The sequence below is a fragment of the Neoarius graeffei genome, chromosome 28 (genome assembly GCF_027579695.1).
Source record: "Neoarius graeffei isolate fNeoGra1 chromosome 28, fNeoGra1.pri, whole genome shotgun sequence".
Classification (NCBI taxonomy): Eukaryota; Metazoa; Chordata; class Actinopteri; order Siluriformes; family Ariidae; genus Neoarius; species Neoarius graeffei.
Window position 1 is genome coordinate 2,855,159 of NC_083596.1, and position 22,633 is coordinate 2,877,791.

The 22,633-nt window shown below is 41.6% G+C and overlaps 1 protein-coding gene across 1 annotated transcript in view; it reads right to left on the reverse strand.

The window, feature by feature from the left end:
• Window positions 1–22,633, reverse strand: part of nup214 (nucleoporin 214) — a 62,850-nt gene that overhangs the window by 8,992 nt on the left and 31,225 nt on the right. Inside the window, exons 24-33 of the mRNA XM_060912926.1 lie at window positions 21,917–22,019; window positions 19,482–19,548; window positions 14,245–14,320; window positions 12,585–12,660; window positions 12,431–12,501; window positions 11,337–12,293; window positions 10,685–11,194; window positions 6,927–6,997; window positions 6,654–6,819; window positions 3,593–3,742 (exon numbers count right to left, since the gene is read on the reverse strand). Coding sequence (XP_060768909.1) covers window positions 3,593–3,742; window positions 6,654–6,819; window positions 6,927–6,997; window positions 10,685–11,194; window positions 11,337–12,293; window positions 12,431–12,501; window positions 12,585–12,660; window positions 14,245–14,320; window positions 19,482–19,548; window positions 21,917–22,019 — 2,247 coding nt within the window. The remainder of the gene's footprint in view (window positions 1–3,592; window positions 3,743–6,653; window positions 6,820–6,926; window positions 6,998–10,684; window positions 11,195–11,336; window positions 12,294–12,430; window positions 12,502–12,584; window positions 12,661–14,244; window positions 14,321–19,481; window positions 19,549–21,916; window positions 22,020–22,633) is intronic.

Here is a 22,633-nt window from a genome sequence, read left to right on the forward strand (position 1 = left end):
GGTCGTCCTTCTCCTCTTTAGTCCGAATGACACGGCGTCCCTGATTTCCATAAAGAACTTCAAATTTTGATTCGTCTGACCACAGAACAGTTTTCCACTTTGCCACAGTCCATTTTAAATGAGCCTTGGCCCAGAGAAGACGTCTGCGCTTCTGGATCATGTTTAGATACGGCTTCTTCTTTGAACTATAGAGTTTTAGCTGGCAACGGCGGATGGCACGGTGAATTGTGTTCACAGATAATGTTCTCTGGAAATATTCCTGAGCCCATTTTGTGATTTCCAATACAGAAGCATGCCTGTATGTGATGCAGTGCCGTCTAAGGGCCCGAAGATCACGGGCACCCAGTATGGTTTTCCGGCCTTGACCCTTACGCACAGAGATTCTTCCAGATTCTCTGAATCTTTTGATGATATTACGCACTGTAGATGATGATATGTTCAAACTCTTTGCAATTTTACACTGTCAAACTCCTTTCTGATATTGCTCCACTATTTGTCGGCACAGAATTAGGGGGATTGGTGATCCTCTTCCCATCTTTACTTCTGAGAGCCGCTGCCACTCCAAGATGCTCTTTTTATACCCAGTCATGTTAATGACCTATTGCCAATTGACCTAATGAGTTGCAATTTGGTCCTCCAGCTGTTCCTTTTTTGTACCTTTAACTTTTCCAGCCTCTTATTGCCCCTGTCCCAACTTTTTTGAGATGTGTTGCTGTCATGAAATTTCAAATGAGCCAATATTTGGCATGACATTTCAAAATGTCTCACTTTCGACATTTGATATGTTGTCTATGTTCTATTGTGAATACAATATCAGTTTTTGAGATTTGTAAATTATTGCATTCTGTTTTTATTTACAATTTGTACTTTGTCCCAACTTTTTTGGAATCGGGGTTGTAAAAAAAAAAAAAGTTTATTACTACATTAATTATTATTAATATTCATTATTAATAAAACATTTATGCAGTCAATGATTACTATACACAAAAAACTGAAGAAAAAAACAAACAAAAAACCCCAAACAAAAACCTTCAGAATATAGAAGGGCATTCACTTAATAAGCTTTAAACTTATTTTTTTATTTTCAAAGATTAAAAAGAGATTGTTTTTCTAATATTAAAGACAAAGAAAAAGTAAAAGCTTCAAGCTTTGGGAAAAATCTTGAAGTCATTTCCAGAAATGTTTCATAATAATAATAATAATAATAATAATAATAATAAATTATAATTATCAAATAATTTTCTTGTTAATAAAAAAGTAATGAAAAGGTTTATGCAGTTGATTCTTATATAAAAAGAGAAAAAAATCAAGTTTTCTTTTTAGAAACTGAAATCTATCTGAAGGTCACATCCAATTAAAAAAAAAAAATCATATTAAACGGCTATGACACCACTTTTCATTTGAACTATAATCTGATTCAATTACTTTGATCAATGTTTCATCTCCATTACATTCCATCATTTGGGACAACTTTTTTTTTTTAATTTAAGATATTCTTTTTCTGGATTTATAAATCATTCAGCACTGTATTAGTTTGATATTCAGAGATTCAAACATCTGTATTGTTCTGTCCATGCCGAGTGACTCACAGCCATTAAATAAACTTCCATTTAGCCTCAGATAACTCCGTCTCTATCTCAGAGATTAGAGAGTGTGCGTGAGAGAGAGGCAGGTGAGCACTCGAGGCAGTGTGGTACAGGAGGCGTTTCCCGGTGCTGTGTATTGATCTGTAACTCCATTCGTACTCTACAGAAAGCCGGGCTCCGCTCTGAAATTACAGCCAGCCTCCGCTCACACCCCGCTGAATAATTGATCGAGCTTGTGGAATCGAATTACGCTCTCTCTGGATCAGCGCTGTTAACGGCTAAAAATGAGACTCTCCCGTAATTATGTGTGACAGACGACGTGAATTTATAATACGCAGCGCCACAGGATGGAACTCACTCCCGCTTTTCCGCAATAAAATCATTAGTTATACAAGTTGAAGATAGAAAAGTAACTTAACATTTTTCTTTCAAGTAAAATGACTGAATAGTGAATATTACACCGTCACATGAGGTTCCTTTTTAAACCTGATAACACACGAGATTATTTGTGCGAATATTTGAGTAAAGAACAGTTACACTCTCAACTGTTCTGCGATTTCAGACGATTTTTCAGGGCAGTCGTGTAGAACAATGTCAATCTTTGCAAAAATAAAATAAATAAAATCAAGAGAACTTTGAGCTTTGTAATAGGATACAACCATCACTTTGAAACGAGAATATTTTTGTCCATTTTTTCCCCCCAAGAAAGGCAGTTCAATTTATTATCAAAATCACAAGCTCATTAATTACATTTGATTTAATTAATTTAATATAATAATTGTATTATTAGGGCGGCACGGTGGTGTAGTGGTTAGCGCTGTCGCCTCACAGCAAGAAGGTCCGGGTTCGAGCCCCGTGGCCGGCGAGGGCCTTTCTGTGTGGAGTTTGCATGTTCTCCCCATGTCTGCGTGGGTTTCCTCCGGGTGCTCCGGTTTCCCCCACAGTCCAAAGACATGCAGGTTAGGTTAACTGGTGACTCTAAATTGAGCGTAGGTGTGAATGTGAGTGTGAATGGTTGTCTGTGTCTATGTGTCAGGTTTGCTTATTTGTTTGTTTGTTTTGTAAACAATGTTATGGGAAAATGGCTGGATCAATCTTCATGAAACTTTCCGGATAGATAGGCATTGGTCTCAAATAGAACCTCCAAAATTTTGAGGGTCATCCGGTCAAAGTCACGTTGACCAAAAAAGGTTTAAATAAATAAATAAATAAATCTCTGAGCTCAGACTGCAGGAGCGCTGCCTCAGAAAGACTCCTCCCACAAACACACTGATTGGATCACGACATGCCTCATTTGCATACACTGCTGTCATTGGATGGTTTCTTGGTTCATTTACATACACAAAGTAAGGGGTTTGGCCACGCCCACTTTTAAACACCATTGATAAAAACTCTCCCTCTGTTGATTTATTACTATAAATACAAATTATAAATAAATGGACGAGACTAAAGAAATGTCTTTCAGACATGTTTATGCTTATTCCAGAGGGAAAGTGCATTCCACTGAGCTCTAGCGCCGGGCCATTTCCGGGAAATAAGAGTTTGGGTCATGGCGACAGCGTGTGTATGTCAGCCTCGGTTTGGAGGTTTCAGTTTCGAAAACTCTAAGAGGTAAGAGTAGAATCATATAAAAGTACAGACAACTGGTATATTTTACTTCTGTGATTTTTAAATTACGCTTCATTTTTGTGGCTACTGCCTCACAGAGTAAATATATATGCTATATTTACTGCATGGGATCAGAAAACTATTTTATTTATAAGCAGTAGCCACATGGACCCATAGGGAACCGATTTGTTTCGCGATATCTTCCATCATAAGTGCTACCGGGCGAGGTTTGCCTTGCCTGGCGACACTTATTTAAAAATGTTTTAATTAATGAGCGAGATTTACAGCTTGAAACACACAGATGTAAAACTATTCACACTTTTTTTTTTTTTGGACTGGCTGTGTGGACCAAAACCACCACATCAGTCACACTCCAGTGTTGAAGCACTGAGCTGTACCTGTTTTAGCAGGAGTGGAGAACGAGCCGAACCCCTGAGCAGCAACAGAACCTCCTCCAGCGCTGAACGTCCCGCTGGGCTTCTGCTCTCCAAACGTCGAACTTCCAAACCCGAAAGCCTTCGCGCCGCTGTTCCCAAACAGGTTACCTCCTGGAAAAACCCCAAACCAAACCAAACCAAAAATCAATCAACCTCTGACACTGGAGACTCCTTCCTAAACAAACCTGTTACACGGAATTTCCACAATATTAAACACAACCATAAACGAATAAAACATAATACATTCTAGATCACTGTGGAACAAGTGGAATAAAAACACGTGATCAAGGTCGTGTTGTTATAGGAAAATAATCAATGTCAGGGTTGTGTGATGAAATGGAGTCACTGCTACCTCCTCAACGTTGATTATTTTCCCATAATGCCACATCCTGGAATGTTTTATTCCTCTTACACCACTGCATTTTGCAAATCAGTACAATTTTTCATTTATTACAGAACAAAATGTATTTTTTATCCTTTTAAAGTTAGATTTAATGTTTGTAGAACAGCCTGTCCTCAGTCAGTCACTCACTCACTCATGTTATCGTGACTATAAACTGTTGTTTTCTCTTTTGTGGCGTGAATAACATGAAACCCCACAGCCTGTCATGTTCCTGAGACACTGGGAAGCATCCTGAGGATGTCAGAAACTGACTCTTACAAACCGCCGATACTGGAGACTCCTTCCGTAAACATGAAATGAGCTGTTACTATCGAAAAGATCACGCACTAGAACAACCGTGAACAGCGCTGTGCTTTTATATCATCAGGCTGAAATGTGAACTTGACCCAGTGATAAACTACAGCGTGCTGAAGAGCACAAGTGCGACAGAGCGAACGCTATTCTGAGCAACGGTGCCTCCCCTCACGTCACCTCCTGTCTAACCTTCTGCAGCTGAGCTACGAAAACATCCACACTTTATCCACCACATACCACAGCAGCTATTTATTCCTACAGTCATTAACTGCGTGTGAACAGCAGTGTTTCCATCCTGTCTGTCTGTCTGTCTGGATGCCAGGAAAGATGCCAAAGTTGGCATACAGATAAAAACATGACACAGTAAAGGGTGATGACAATATACAGTGGTGCTTGAAAGTTTGTGAACCCTTTAGAATTTTCTATATTTCTGCATAAATATGACCTAAAACATCATCAGATTTTCACACAAGTCCTAAAAGTAGATAAAGAGAACCCAGTTAAACAAATGAGGCAAAAATATAATACTTGGTCATTTATTTATTGAGGAAAATGATCCAGTATTACATATCTGTGAGTGGCAAAAGTATGTGAACCTTTGCTTTTAGTATCTGGTGTGACCCCCTTGTGCAGCAATAACTGCAACTAAACGTTTGCGGTAACTGTTGATCAGTCCTGCACACCGGCTTGGAGGAATTTTAGCCCGTTCCTCCGTACAGAACAGCTTCAACTCTGGGATGTTGGTGGGTTTCCTCACATGAACTGTTCGCTTCAGGTCCTTCCACAACATTTCCATTGGATTAAGGTCAGGACTTTGACTTGGCCATTCCAAAACATTCACTTTATTCTTCTTTAACCATTCTTTGGTAGAACGACTTGTGTGTTTAGGGTCGTTGTCTTGCTGCATGACCCACCTTCTCTTGAGATTCAGTTCATGGACAGATGTCCTGACATTTTCCTTTAGAATTTGCTGGTATAATTCAGAATTCATTGTTCCATCAATGACGGCAAGTCGTCCTGGCCCAGATGCAGCAAAACAGGCCCAAACCATGATACTACCACCACCATGTTTCACAGATGGGATAAGGTTCTTATGCTGGAATGCAGTGTTTTCCTTTCTCCAAACATAACGCTTCTCATTTAAACCAAAAAGTTCTATTTTGGTCTCATCCGTCCACAAAACATTTTTCCAATAGCCTTCTGGCTTGTCCATGTGATCTTTAGCAAACTGCAGACAAGCAGCAATGTTCTTTTTGGAGAGCAGTGGCTTTCTCCTTGCAACCCTGCCATGCACACCATTGTTGTTCAGTGTTCTCCTGATGGTGGACTCATGAACATTAACATTGGCTAATGTGAGAGAGGCCTTCAGTTGCTCAGAAGTTACCCTGGGGTCCTTTGTGACCTCGCCGACTATTACACGCCTTGCTCTTGGAGTGATCTTTGTTGGTCGACCACTCCTGGGGAGGGTAACAATGGTCTTGAATTTCCTCCATTTGTACACAATCTGTCTGACTGTGGATTGGTGGAGTCCAAACTCTTTAGAGATGGTTTTATAACCTTTTCCAGCCTGATGAGCATCAACAATGCTTTTTCTGAGGTCCTCAGAAATCTCCTTTGTTCGTGCCATGATGCACTTCCACAAACATGCGTTGTGAAGATCAGACTTTGATAGATCCCTGTTCTTTAAATAAAACAGGGCGCCCACTCACACCTGATTGTCATCCCATTGATTGAAAACACCTGACTCTAATTTCACCTTCGAATTAACTGCTAATCCTAGAGGTTCACATACTTTTGCCACTCACAGATATGTAATATTGGATCATTTTCCTCAATAAATAAATGACCAAGTATAATACTTTTGTCTCATTTGTTTAACTGGGTTCTCTTTATCTACTTTTAGGACTTGTGTGAAAATCTGAGGATGTTTTAGGTCATATTTATGCAGAAATACAGAAAATTCTAAAGGGTTCACAAACTTTCAAGCACCACTGTACACAATATAAAGCTTTAATACAAAACAGTAAGTGTTGCAATATTCCAACAAAACACTCAATGATTCTGTATTGGGGGGGGGACCCCACCCTGTTGCACGTTGTGTCACATCACCCCCCCGCGAGCATTATTTACATACAACAGCAGTCTGGAGTGTGTTATTCTGCTTACACAACAACTACTTGCCAAAAATGACTGTTTAATGTTTTCATGAACAACGCGTGACACATTTAAACGGCGAGATATCATGGTGTGGAACATCTGAGAGATGAGTTTATTCCTGCTCTTGATCAAATTAAGGTTTCTGGCTCTAGAACTCTGAACCCTCACCTGTTTGATTGGTTTGTCCGAAGGCGCCGGTGTTGGTGGATCCGAACGGGTTTTTATTGGCAGCGTCTTCACTTGGTTTGCCTCCCAAACCGCTGAAAAATCCTCCACCCGAGGAGCTGGAGGAGTTGGTGGCCCCGCAGCCGAACAATCCCCCACCGGACGACGGCTGTGGGGAGAAAGAGACGGAGAATTAGGGTCTGAACAAACCTGGGACAGAATTCAAGAACAAATCTGATGGAAATGATCATCATAACATCATCTTTAACACTTTACCTGACCAAAGACGCTGTTGGTGCTCGGCTGCTGACCAAACACTGAAGATGATGAGGTGCTGCCAAACGCCGCTAGAGTGGGAGGAGGGAAATAAGTCAGGCACTGATTTACAAAGATCCTTAATAACCTGTGCGAATCTGTTTACACGAGGTAATTTAACACAAACAAACAAACAAACAAACAAACAAACAAACAAACAAACAAACCCCACAACACCCACTGCATGAAGTTTGCTCTTGATTGCCATGACAAGATTTAACGAGGATTAAAGCTCTATAAGATATATTGTGAATCTGTATAAAATATAAATGTAAAAAGGAGCTTTTAGACCTTTTCAGACTCAATTAAAATACTGTTAAATGCTTTTTTAAAATTTTCTGTTACTAATCTATAATCTCGTCATTAAAACCTAACGAACAGCGCAATTGTCTTCATCAAAGGTAATACACGCCTTTCAGACACATTAATCTGCACACTTTGCGACCCCTGTTCCTGAAGTGACTTTCAGATTTTAGTCAATGCTAATCATTTTATTTAAATAACACTATTTGCCTTTTCATTAAAACAAACATGCAAAACTGGAAGTGTCACGTTGTTCACATAAAAAGACACGTTTTCCGTAAAGTTTGCAATTGTATGCATAACACACACACTAACACACAAACTTTTAGGGCGTATTCACACCTACGTTGTTTGGTCCGGACCAAACGAACCAAATTTCCCTTGGTCCGGACCTTTTGGGTTGGTCTGAATACAAACCACCGAACTCTGGTCCGGACCAAACAAGCGGACCGAGACCGAGCTGCAAGGTCGGACTCGGTCCGGACCAAAGGAACCCTGGTGCGGACCTTTTGGAGGTGTGAAAGCAGACCGGACCTAATCTGACAGTTTTGCTTTTTTGTACCTCGGGAGCTTCCGTCGTTTGTCAAGCATTATGGGAAACAGAGTCTTGACACTCCACCGCAAAGCACAAACACTGTTTCGGTCGTCAAGGGTCGTTCAGTCACCAGTGGTAGGCGAGTACAAAAAATGAGTAGGGGGCAAACGTGGGCCGAGGAAGAAACGCGTACCCTTGTGGATATATGGGCAGATGTCCACATATCTGAGCTTTTGGAGAGAACACACAAAAATGCCGACGTGTTTGCTGTATTCAGTGAGAAAATGAAGGAGAAGGGGTTCACGCGCTCCCCAGAACAATGTCGGCTAAAAGTGAAGAAACTCCGTCAGACCTACATTAAAATCAGGGACATTCTTTCAAAAAGTGGCGGTACTAGCGACGCAAAAAAGAAATTCATCTATTGCGTGAAGAGCCAGAACTGTCACAACATGATGTGCGCTCATCAGCGCTATCCTCCGTAGCCGCCTTGCCCTTTGTCGTCGTTGTTGATAAATTACTTGTGCAACAGCATAGTAATCGCACAATTGTGAAAACAGTAAAAACATATAGCTTTGATGACATTAAAAAGAATAACAGCACGGAAAGCCTCCATGACTACTTTTGAACTTAACGCTTTGTGCGCGTGTCGTCTCTGACCAATAGCTGACGACCTCAGGGCGCGTGGCTTTGTTGACAGATTTTGGTCCGCTTACTAAAATGTACAGTGTGAAAGCGAACCGCACCAAAATGAAAAAATACAAAAAAAAAACATTTGGTTCGGACCAAAGCAAGTGAACTATCGAACTATCCTGGTCTGAATACACCCTTAATGTCAGTGTGTAAACGTTAAGTGATTATTGTTAAAAGCCTTAAAAACAAACAAGATCAAAAACTAATATTTTACACAGTGAGAGGAAAATCAGGTATTTAGCAAAAGTTTAGCAAAATTCATGAAAAAAAAGATGGTTTCAATGATATTTAAAGATGTAAATATGGTAAATTATTATTTTTTGAGGAGAATTAGGAAAAAAAAAGATGCAATAAATAAGTAAGTATAACAAGAGATTCTAACAACTGTTTAAGAAAGTCAGAGTTATAAACCTATCAAAGGATACCAACGATACCGGGAAAAGTGGACTGGAGCTTAATTTAGAGAAATAATAATAAACACTTGAATATTATCTGAACCTTGTCGATATTTTATTTAAGAAGTTAAAGCAAATCTGCACAGACAGAACACTATTAATGTTTCCTCTAAACGCAGAAGTGAAATAAAACCTGAACACCACCAAAGCGAAATTCCTGGGACTAACGTCTCTACTCACAAACTCTTCTGAGCCCTGAGCTGACAAACAAAAACAAAACAGGCGGAACTGAAACGTTCAATCTAGAGTCGCAGTGAAATTCCCGACAGGAAGCTGCTGAATGAAGATGACCACAGATCAGAAGGACGCCGGGCCACGCCCTTAGACAAGGCATCCTGAGACAAAACCCCTCAGCTAACACCAAATACACTGCTGACTAATTACCTTTTACAGATAGAGTTATGTTCAGCAAACTGTAATTAATTCACTTAATTTACATGACATACGATGCATTATTGCTTTCATCACCGAATGTTTTGAGGCTTTTTAAAGTATTCTTGCACCTTGGACACGCCACACGTCATCACTGTGAAGGTGAAGCTTCCTGTAACGTAATGTTTATGGAAGGACTCAGCGCTCTGGAACAATCACACCCCTTTTCCACCAAATCAGTTCCAGGGCTGGTTCGGGGCCGGTGCTGGTTCACAACTCGTTCAACTCACGAGCCAGCTGAGAACCAGCTTGCTTTTCCATCGCTCGCGGTGCTAAGAGAAGACACGTCATTACGTCGCTGTATACGTCAGTTACGTCGTTGTATACGTCATTACGTCGCTACGTTTGCATAAACCTTGGCGCGAATATCGAAGCAAAAACAGCACGGAAGAAGCAGCAGCAACAACAATAATAATAATAATGGATGACTTCGCGTTTGTACAGCTGCTGCTTCTCGTCGCTTAAAAATGGCGATCTTTCGTGGTCTTGTTATTGTTGTCGGTCTTAACAACTCCGCCCCCCCCGCTGACGTAAGCGGTTCTTTCCTCTGGCCCAGCAGAGAGTTGGTGCTAGCCTGGAACCGTTTTTCTGGCCCCAGAGCCAGTTCTTTGTCAGTTGAAACAGAAAACCCGGTTCCAAACTAAGCACTGGCCCCGAACCAGCCCTGGAACTGCTTTGGTGGAAAAGGGGCATCAGAGGTGAAGCTGGAACCAGACAGAGAGCTTACGCTTCAACATTAGGGGCAGGGCAATAGGACCAAAATATCTTTTTTTTTTTGGAGGCAATATATCACCTGTTTGCTCAAAGTGTAAAAACAGCAGTACTGCTTTTTCAACAAAATCTTAACAAGTCATAGGATTAAGTACTAATTACATAATTAATAGGATTTATTAATAATTTAACAAAAATTTATTTATAAAAATAATATAAATGTACTGTACCAAACACTTAAAAATAATAATAATAATAATTACACTTTACATTTAAAGAGGAGGTAAAAACATTAAAACCTCAGCTTCAAGTCAGACTGTCATTAATACAAATATTTTAATAAAAACAATGATATCCATAATACACCGGAAGAGAGTACTGCATCATAATTTATCATTTATTAATATTTATATTCTATAAATCATAATCATGTCACCCAGCCCTACCTGCTCCGTCATTTTACTCAATAAATAAATGGCCATGTATAATATTTTTGTCTTTATGTATAATAATTTTTGGTCACATTTATGCAGAAATACAGTAAAGGGTTCACAAACTTTCAAACACCACTGTACATGATACGAAGCTCTTACCAGCCGGCTGTCCGAAGCTAAACCCAGAAGACGTCGTGGTGGTGGCCGTGTTGGTTCCGAATAGCGACCCCTGTCCGAACCCCGAGGTGCTGCTGCTCTGGCCGAAAGCAGGAGCGCTGCTCTGCCCAAAGATGCTCGTCCCGGTGTTCGTTCCAGAACCGGTACTGCTCGACCCGAACGAGAAGGAGCTAGCGCTGGTGGAGCTAGCCAAACCGAACAGCCCCCCTCCTCCTCCTCCTGTACTTCCTCCTCCGCTGCTGGACGCCGGGGCAGGAGTCGTGCTCGCTGCAGCCGTCTGTCCGAACCCGGAGCCGCCCCCGAACGTCGACTGGCCAAAAGTGAAGCCGCTGGCCGAGCCAAATCCGACAGACGCTGGCTGTCCGAAAACGGGTTTTCCAAAACTGGAAGTGGTAGAAGGAACGCCGAATCCTGAAGATCCGAACGCAGGAGTGGAGGTAGTGACTGGCTGAGTGAACACTGTCGTCAGGGCTGGAGCAGACGTACTGATGGCTACACAACAATCAAAGATCAGGTTAAATATGTGATTTAATGGTATAGCCTTGCTAATATTCAAATGTGTTTGCGTATTCATTAAAATTCAAGCACAATCCTGGTGAAATGGGTGTAAGTGAGATGGGCGGAGCTGCTCTACCTGCTGTACTGATGACTGGGGTGAAGGAGGTGACTGATAACGTTGTAGAGTTTGTGCTCACAGCTGGCTGGGTGAAGATCGAGCCTGGAGTGGTGGAGGGCGGAGCTGGAGCTGCTGGTTCTGCTGCTGCTGGTTCTGCTGCTGGTGCTGCTGGTTGTTGCTGTTCTGCAGGTACAGAACTGGCTGTAGAAACAGGTGTCGTTTCCTGGACGGGGTTCGACACTGTTACAGGCACCGTCTCAGCAGGAGGCGGTGTAGAGGTGGCCGTAGATGTGGGCGTGGCCTCGGGAACAGACACGGTTTGAGTCGCGGGATTTTCAGTCTCTTCCTGCTTGGGTTGGGAAGGCGGAGGAGGTTCTTCTGTGACGGATGTTGAAGACGGGGTGGACGTCGAGACAGCGGAAGGTTCAGGACTCGGTTCTGAAGGAGGTTCTTCAGATGTCGTGGCAGAAATCAATTCGGGTGGAAGAGAAGTTTCAGGTTCGGAAGGTTTCTCAGGTACGGAGGGAGTGTCTTGAAGAGGAGCCGTGAGCAGGGAGCTGAGGGAGGGCACAGATGCAGACGATGGAGCAGTAAATGAGAACGTTTTACTGGTCAGCGATGATGCTGCACTTTCAGGAGGCTTAAAAATTCCTGTTTTTTTTGATGCATCTGCTGGAGCGCTTCCGGAATCCGAATCATTTCCAGCAGCGGTGGGTTTCGGAGCGTTTCCGAAGGTGAACGTCGTACCAGGACCTGAACTTCCAGGTGGCTTGAAACTGAAGGTCGTATTGGGCTTGGGGGATTCTTTAACCTCGTCTCCTGGGCCGACTCGGAGACCCAAGAAGGAGCCGAGAGAGTCTTCTTGAGCTTTGGGAAGCTGGAGCTGGGGAATCAGGGAGCTTTTGCCTGTTTCACTAATCGAGCTCTGGACAGAAGTGGCAGGTTTCTGGGGGATTTTACCCACCTGGGTCACACCTTTGTCAAATGGAGATTGAGGAAAAAGACACAGAGGAAAGAGTTGGAGTTTTGCTTAAAGCCTTTGTGAACGTAAGAAATTTTAAAAAGTTTTGCCTCCAGATTCTTTCAGATGATAATAAAAGTTGTGTGTTTACCTTGAGAAGCGCTCGCTCCTTGAGACTGTGACGACGTACTGCTCAGGTTGAACGGGAATCCTGCAGGTGATCTGCAATGAATGTTATGGATGTTAATGATGAGGTAAAAATGGAATTTAAGATTTTAGTTATTAATCAGGAAACACACACTCACACTCCTTTGCTGCTCTGCTGCTCGAGAGAGGAAGTCAAGCTGAATGGAGCCGCAGTGTCAGGTTTAGTTAACGAACCTAAACACACACGAGCAATTTTATAAAACACTACTAATAATCAGAAAGACCTAAACAGGACAGAATAAAATATGTAATTTCTAATTATTTGCCATCAGGGTGCTTTCATAGAGTGAACAAGACCTGCAATAGATAGTTTTCACATGACGTCACAGAGTCGGGGATTCTCTGGTGGCGGCCATCTTGGGGGGCGAGCTTACCGTACGGGTCATTGAACACACATTGTAATGCGCGAGTTACATTTATTTATATATTATTTACATTTATAGTTACATTATTACTATTTAAAGCTAGCAATGGTGCACACCTGTTGTATTCACGGCTGTCGTAATAGGTCAGATGATGACGTCAAGCGGAGCTTTTATGGAATTCCCACTGTACGGGAGCACGAAGGCGAGCAAACAAAGAAACTCAGCATACAAAGGAGAAATCTATGGCTTTCGAGAATCAACCACAAGGATTTTCAGCCTTCCAAACACAGCAAAGTCTGCTCCGATCATTTTATAAGTGGTAAGTTGTTTAAATAAACAATCAATTGTGTTTAAGTTTGTTTTTGGAAACCAAAACATCATGTAAACAATCTCTGGAGAATGCCTAACTGGAACCGCTGAGTGTACTGTATTTATAAAAACATTTGGTACAAGGCTGCAAACATATGATTATTACTGGCCTATAAATTGTCATATTTATCATAACAAACAAAATGTAACAAGCCTACATACCAGTTAATTATATTACAAAGTTTATACTGACATGGTACTGTAATACCACTAATGGATGTAAAATTTGTCTTAAATCAACTTGATATTATACACACACATGCAGTGTTGAGAGCTCTAAAATTCCAATGTTTCCATACCTTGGCTGTAATTAGGACACGGCTCTCACTGGTTTTTATATGGCGAACTTCACGGACCCAGCCACAGACAAAATAATTGTATGACTCCAGCGACTTGTGTGCTTTGAGATCGTCAAGTGTGTAGGCGCTTTTAGTATATTCACGAAATAGTTCACAATATCAGGGTACGATATGGATGGCAGCCCTGCAGAGTCACTTGAAAATGCTTCTTTGTCCACTTCGTAGGGGTCAATTCCCCCAATCAAGGCCAGTTTGGCTGCATACCGTTGTCGTGAGATGTCGTCCAATGTATCCATATGCTTCCGTTTGCTTGATTTTGCCGACATTGATCTTTATTTTAGAAAACTGACTATATAACTTCATAAATTCATCCGAGATAACGTAGCCGGTAGTGGCGATGGTCCGTTTTGTTAGCCCTGCAAGATGGCGGCTGGGGGGCTTTCCCCAGAATGCCGTGACGTCAGTGAAAACTATCTATTAAAAGGCCAAGGGTGCCAAAACTTTAATCTCAGGAAGACCCCCCCGAGATGTCCGAGTGCCAACTTCAGAGTTTTCTGTGACCAAATCTCAAACTGTACTGCGCACTGTGTAGTGCACTAGGTAGGGGGTACAGTACCATAGAATGAATAAAGGCGTAAAAATTCGTAAACATTTAACGGAGATAAAATCGGCAATGGAAACAATGACAACGTGAGATTATGAAAATCAAAAGCTAAATTTCTTACCGAACACAAAGCTGGGTTGGGCTGAAGTGCTCTCTGTGACCAGGGGATGAACTTTTACTGCACTCGGGGTGGAATTCTGAAGAGGATGGGGTTAAAATAAACAAAGAAAAAAAAAAAAGATATGATATTTGAAACTGAATGATTAGTGTCCTATAATACGACACAACCTATTAAAAAAAAAAAAAATATTCAGAGACCACGACAGAACTAACACAATTTACATTTTCAGTAAAGATCAACAAAAGTGTGCTCTTATTTACAGGCAATAAAGTATAACTCATAAATAACTCAGAGGAGCACTGTTACTGTGGTGTCGGAATCTTTTACAGAATAAATTTTATAAAATTAAAGCAAATCATCTCTGTTCCTACTAGGGATGAGCGAGTACAGCATTATCTGTATCTGTTAACCATATGAATTATCTGTATCCGTACTCGGAGTGGGTGGGGCCTAACCCGGAAGTGGGCGGGTTTAAACCCAGAAGTGGGTCTGGTTGTCTTGAAACGGGCGGGGCTTTAACCAGTACGTTATTTTAAGCATGCAATTGATATGGGTTGATCAGAAATTGTTATATTTATTGCTGTTTAGAAAACTATTTACAGGACAGCGTCAGCATTGAGCTTCAGATCACTGGTTTTGATCACGATGGCAAACGAACTATTTACAGAAGTTTTGCAACAATGAATACAACACATGCGGTTGCAATTATGAAATGAAATGTAATGAACAAGAGATTTCATACTCAACATAACTTTCGTTTTTTAACTTTTAATTTTTTTATGATCAGTGTGATTTTTTTTTTGGTTCTTTCTTTCTTTATTTTTATTTCCACACCAGGTGTGTGTGTGTGTGTGTGTGTGTGTGAGAGAGAGAGTAAGAGAGAGACAGAGATTGGGGGGGGTGTAGCTTAATTTGTAATATTATTTATACCACTACTACCTAGAAAGTGTCAGACACTCAGTGTGTGAAGTAAAATAAAACTGGTTAGAGCCAACTGACGGTTTAAAAAAAAAAAAAACTCCGACGACCAGCAGAGAGAGAAAGAGAGAGAGAGAGGAGTGTGTGTAGCTTAATTTGTAATACTTATACCACTACTACCTTTATTTTTACATGAATTACAGCAAGAGTGTCAGACACTCAATGCGTGAAGTAAAAAAAAAAAAACAACTGTTTTTAACCGATGGTTAAAAAAAGAAAAAAAATCTCCAACAGGCAGAGACACAACGCGAGTCACCTTCTACCAAGCACCACATCTGAACGAACCCACGTTTACCAGAACTCTACTGGTTATAAGTAAGTACAAACGGAAATAAAAACAAACTTGAAGCTGAAGAAACCCGAAACGTTAACGGAAGAGAGCCGCGAACCTGAGTGACTGAGGTAGAGACAGCGAGCTGTTCTCTGTGTGAGTGAGCAGAGCGGTGTGTGTACGGGAGGGGTGCTGTGACGCTGTGTGAGGATTTTCATTCAGTCCGAGCACAGATATTGACTCGTATTACTCGTATAATACTCGTACTCGGCAAAAGTGCTTTATCCGTACCGGATACTCGTTTCAGCCGAGTATCCGGCTCAACTCTAGTTCCTACACCTCATGCCAAGCTACACTGCTCAAGTAGTTTGAAGCTGTTCGTGTAGTTATTCAGACAGATCAGAACACTTTTGAAACAACCAACCAATGTTATTACAGTGTACATCACATACAATGAAGCATGGTGGTGGGAGCATCATGATATATGGCTGCTTGTTTGGAAACGGTACCGAGGCGTTACAGGTCATGGAAGGAAACATTAATGGAGATTTACTGGCGAGTAAAGTCAGACGAGATTTTAATCTCATCAGCCAAGAAACTGAATCTGTGGAGAAGATGGAGGAGTTTTAACAAGACAACGAGCTCAAAATAACACGATCCTTCGTAACCTCGGGAACTGATGATTTGGAAAGAGGAAAGGATGAAAAATGAAACACGAATTCTTAACATCGAAGTAATGCTAATGTTGGTAATCTGAAGTGTGTGAACATGTTTCTCCTTATCAGCTTATTTTTTAAAAAAAGATATATTTCTTCATAATTTATGAATATAGACTTTTTCGCTTTTATCAAGGCTGTGAAATGGAAAAAGTATGCTGAGGGTATGGAGTCCACATGGCCCCAGAAACCAAGTAAATCCTGCATCAAATAGAACATTCTTAGCATCTCCTGAAAGAGAAACTGCTCCTAAAATGTGCATATTTTAATGATTATAGCTTTGTTTTGACATTAAAACTATCCATCAGTATTTTTCATAATACTGAAAAAATAGAACATGACTTGAAATAATTTTTCTTACTTATAAAGGCCAATTTATGCTGACAACCCAGTCCTCGCAGATGGCGTCGCAGATGGCGTCGCAGATGGCGTCTGCGAAGCCCCCCCCCCCCTTCGCAGACGCTCTGCGCGCACCTCCCAAAAATTGTGACCACCGCAGACAGCCTCGCAGACAAGAGGGCTCTGATTGGTCCACTCTACATCCGCTGTACACGCACTTCCGCTTCCCTACTTTCCCGGTTTGGTTTGTTTTCACGACCGCCATTTTTAAAAACATGAGCGAAGATGGAGCAGCACGAAGAGCGGTTGATCGAGGAAGTGAGGAAGTACGTACATCTATACGACTCCAGTTCTAGTCATTATAAGTAACCGGAGGATAAACACTCCACTAACCACACCCACCAACTACTCCTAGCGATTTCGCGCCCCCTTGCGTTGTGGCGGTGAATAACATCGGGCACACCTATTACTCCCCGCTCAACGATAAATTACAACTGTCTGCGAAAAGCTATCTGCGAAAGCCTTGTCGCAAGAGCATGCAGAGGCCTTAAGCCAACATGTACATTAATTAAGAACAGTTTAGCTACATGAATTAAATGAAGATTGAAAATACTGATAGCCATTTCAAGAACTCTAGTAAAACCATTTAGAAAGTTTATAAAATCAAGTAAAAATATCAGTAACATACTTTTGTTTTAAAAAAATGTCACTTTAAAACTTTTATTTCTTGCCATTTCAACAAAACACCACAATGTCTTTTTCCCCCAGACAGAGAATATTCTAAACTAATGTTTTATATACACAACTATTTACAAGATAATGCTTTCTTTTTTCATCAGCATTCATTTTTTTTATCCCACTCTTGTCCCTCCGGTTGTCTCCATGGCTCTTCCTTGCTCTCTTTCGAGCATCTCCTTCGCTTTTCTTTTTGATGGCAGCTTAACTGTACCTGGTCTCACAGCACTCTCTTGCCTCCTCTGCCTTTTCATCATTGTACGCCTTGTACGCAGTTCTCAGATTTTGACACAAGTTTAACAAGATATAACTACCTGCTAATCTGTAATTTGACAGCTTTAATTTCACCAGTTCTGCGTGTTTCTTTCCCTGCACACGATTGACCGAGCGTGTTCTTCCTCCCGATCCGTATTTTACATCCTGATGGCATAACGTGCAGTACGCCTCACCTGGTTCCTTGATCTTTTGGACGTGTTCATAAAGATATTCGTTTCCGACTTTAAATTCCAGACACGGCCAATTCCACAAATTCTTGATGCTGTTTTTCTTGTCTACTTTTTTCACACCATCACCATCCTCCCTCTGTACAACGTCTCTCCGCGACACAGACATACCGAAAAAATCTTTTATCACCACTTAATCGCAAGCTATACTGTCAACATGGGTTTGAAAAGAGCACCTGAAAATGGTAAGAAAGAAATGGCGCTGTGTCGTAAAATGATCCGCGATGTCATATATATAACTTGTATGATGTCGCAAAATACAGAGACACCTGGCGTTAGAGTCCCCCTCCCAAATCCAGTAAACAACGTACTTGTCGGCGATTACGGTCCACAACCATTAGCAGAGTACCCCCACCCCTTACTTTTTTTTAATTTTTTTTTGCAAAAATACACAATTTACAAAAATGGTATTTTTACCATCAAATCCGTGGAATTCTGCAAATCCGCGAATTTTTCACAGCCCTGCTATATTTAAACAACAACAAGCCGTCGGTGCTAAAGAAGGCAACTGGACTTGCTTGAAATCCTTGAAGACGTTTCCCCTCTCATCCGAAAGGCTTCTTCAGTTCTGTCTGACTCGTGGGGAGTTCCTCTAGTGAACCAAAACTAAGCAACCCTTAGGAACTCCCCACGAGTCAGACAGAACTGAAGAAGCCTTTCGGATGAGAGGGGAAACGTCTTCAAGGATTTCAAGCAAGTCCAGTTGCCTTCTTTAGCACCGACGGTTCACGATGACCTGGATGACTGAGAACCTTCACAGACGACAACAACAAATTTCAGTTCATATAAGGATTTCTCACATCTAAATATTCATGAATAATAAAGAGGCTCACGTATACGACTTTGATAAATAATTCAACAAATTAAACTTTGGCACCTGACTCGATCATAAAGGTCATTTTATACTCGTCCAAAAATTAAACAAACCAGCAGCCCTGACCTTTGAATGACTCTGCGTTTTGTGCGTCGAGTGAAAAAACACCGCTGTCATTAAGTGCGGTCACTCATCACCGTTTCGCTCTCCTGCTAGAATTTCAGACGGGGCTGGGGTATTTCACATCACCACCCGGTGTCTCTTTACTCCCACCAGCAGACGGACGACGCTGCTTCTGCAGCTCCGGTTAGAAGACGCCGGGATTATATTTTTGCACGCAAGGAAACAAAGAAATAAACAAACATGTCTGGCTGAAGATGAGGATGAGTTCTGAGTATGCCGGGCTCGTTTACTTTTACACTACGGCACTGCTGAATTCCAGATTCTGATTGGTCAGAGAGCAGGCGTTGATTAGTTTCCTGTTAGTCGTGCATGCTGCAACACGCAGGTTTATATTGCCGTGCTTGTCATCGTTTCCATAGGAACAGCTCGTTCACAGGCACAGGGTCACTGATATGGTTTTATACGACATTCATGGAAGGAGTCTCCAGTGTTAGTGGAAAGAAGTTTCTTAGTAAAACGACAGTCTGTGTGGGTTTTTTGTTCTTCAGAGAGACAGCAAAAAGAAGAAGAAGAAAAAAAAGAGAACGATGTACAGCTGCTATAACGTGAGTCAGAGTGAGAACTTGTTTCATGGACGTTCCATGACATTTAATGCAACTATAAAGGGATAAAAAGTACAACATGGCATTCTTTAACAGGAATAAAACACAAATCCCTGGGGATGTGCCGTTATTGTTGTACAAGAGTAGGTTACTCACTTTTTTGGCCTCGACGATGGACAGAACCTGCTGAAAGGTTTGATCTGCTGATGAAGACATGGAGGTGCTGCAGGAGACACAGAGTACAAAAGAAAGAAAAACAATCAATAATTAATCATTTATTTTCATCGCGTATCTTCTCACATCCAGAGCAGGGGAAAAAAAAAAAAGGAAACCTTTTGGAGTTCGCCGAATTACTCTCACAGGAACAGACCACTGTTTACAGAATACACTGGGAGAGATAAAACTGTTCCTGATGCAGCTACTGGTGCACGATATAGCCAAAAGTTTGTGCACCCCTGACCAATATGTTCTTGTTGAACATCTCATTCCAGATTTACTCCCTCTTTTTACTATTATAATGAGCTCCACTCTTCTCTTCTCTTCTCTTCTCTTCTGGGAAGGCTTTCCACTAGACCTTGGGGCGTGGCTGTGGGGATTTGTGTTCATTCAGTTCAGCTATAAGAGCGTTACTGAGCTCAGACCCTGATGTTGGGGTGGTGAGGCTCCAGTTCATCCCAAAGGTGTTCAGTTCAGTCAGGGCTCTGTGGAAGACACTCGAGTTCTTTACTCCAACCTTCACACACCATGTCTTCATGGAGTTCCTGTGCTTCGTGCTCAGGAGCATCATCACCATCATCCTGGAACAGGTTTGGTCTCCTAGTTCCAGTGAAGGGAACCTGTAATGCTCCAGAATACAGCGATATTCTGTGCATTTATGCGTTTCCAACATTGTGGTAACAGTTTGTGGAAGAATCACCGATGGGTGTGATGGTCAGGGGTGCACATACATATGAAATCTTTGGTTATAAAAACGTGAAGATGGCACTTATACAATTAAAATGCACTTATCCGATTCCCAGAATGGATATCAGGGCGAAACCAGTAAAAAACAGGAGGACTGGAAGATTTTTTAGGAACTGTAAATGTTTACACACAGAAACTTGACTGCATTTGTCGTCAGGACTGATTTTTATTTTAGATGTAATGTAAAAGATTTTGAAATGAAGTGTCATGTTTTAGCGATATATGGTCTCTTCAGTAAAAGTGCTTCTGTTTAAAAAATTTGCCAAGCTCAGTAGATTTTAAAGAACATCATGCCAGATCAGGTTTCAGTACGGGTCCGAGCGTCGGTACGGGTCCGCGCGTCGGTACGGGTACCAGGTGTTGTACCGTTTTGAATAAAACCCCACAGCAGCTTTACACCAGGGGATTCTGCTGTTTCTGCAGAACGTATTGCTCAAACGTACCGAAATGTAAACTCCATCTTAAACTGCTGCGGTGATATTTTTGTCCTCCAGGTGCCAACTCCAACAAAACACTGATTTATGAAAGTGTGACAGGACAGTACACGGGTCATCACTGAAGTGGATCAGTTCCTTACACAGCAGAAAAAGGTGAACAGTCAGACTGCCACGAACATCCACGTAGTGAAGAATACACTCCACCTCAGCACACTCGCTTTAATATTCTGCCTCCTTTAACATTTCTGTGACCTTCCCCCCCGTGTCAAGGTTCACTTTGTGTTCTGGTCAAAACCCCTGAATCATAATAACGCAGCAGCACGCAAACAGATTTCTGCTCACAGAGAAAGAACACTCGAGGGGTTTATCTCTGAATATTCAACACATGGGGACCCACACACACACACACACACAGGAAGAGAGATGGGGAGAGCAAGAGACACACACACACACACAGAGAGAGAGAGAGAGAGAGACACACACCAAGAGAGACAGGGAGAGCAAGAGCCACACAGAGAGAGAGAGAGAGAGAGAGAGAGAGAGAGACAGACACACACACAGCAAGAGAGATGGGGAGAGCGAGAGCCACACAGAGAGAGAGAGAGAGACACACAGAGCAAGAGAGATGGGGAGCGCGGGAGAGAGCGAGACACACACACACAGCAAGAGAGACTGGGAGAGTGAGAGAGAACCACACACAGAGAGAGAGAGAGGTGGAGAGAGTGAGGGTAGAGAGAGACAGACACACAGAGACAGGGAGAACAAGGGACAGAGAGAGAGAGAGAGAGAGAGAGAGAGAGAGAGAGACACACACACAGAGGAAGAGAGCCAGAGAGAGTCACACAGAGAGAGACAGACACAGACGGGGAAAGCGGGGGGGGGGGGGGGGGGGGGGGGGGTCTGAGCAACAGGGGTCACTGGACCAAAAAGTTCAAACACACACATTATTATTCTGCATGTTCACTGTAGATTGTTGCTCTTAAATATTATGATGGATGGAAGTGTGTGTGTGTTTTAACCTTCCTCGTCAGTGTGTGTGTCTCTGTGCTGCTTCCTGAAGCTGAATTATTATGGCCAACACACACACCTCCATCGATCCATTCACACAGGGCAGAGAGAGGACACTATGGGACAGTGTGTACGTACACACACACGCACCATGTGAGTAAACGGCAGTGAGGAGGTACTGACCCGGCGTCAGTGGAAACAGGCATGATGGCTCCGTTATCCTTCAGCTCCTGCACGTTCACAACCTGAGGCACGGTCTTCAGCGTCAGTTCAGTCAGATTCGCCACTGCAACACAATTCACATTCATCACTCAGTGCATTGTGGGTATTCTGTGTTGGAACACTGGACATGCGAACTGCAGGGTTTCTGGAGTGAAGGAGGAGGAGGAGGAGGAGGAATCCTCCACACTGATTTACTTTCACCTTGAAAAAAAGCTTTACTTTTACTTATTTTATTCTTAAAACCAAACAAACAAAAAACCCACTTAGCTCATATTACAGTAAAGAAAGTATATTTTAATTTACTTCAGCTTTAAAAAAACATTTACTTTATTACTACAGCTAAAAAAAAAAAAAAAAAAGGTTAATTTTAATGTACGTTTCAGTAAAGTACGAGAGTTTATTTTATGGCACAAGTTTATTATATGGTTAAAAGTTTTGTTAATTTATTTAGCTTATTGGTAAACACACATTTTTTATCCATTTTCATTTACTTTATCCTAAACAGTTTATTTTAGTTTGTTTTATGGTTAACATTTATTTTAGGATAATTTTATAACACTTAATTTTTTTAATAAAATGAATTTTAGGTTCAAGAGTTGATTTAGTTTGTTTTATAGTAAAATATTTTCAATATAAGTTTATTGTAGTTCATTTTATGGTTAAAAAATATAGTAAAAT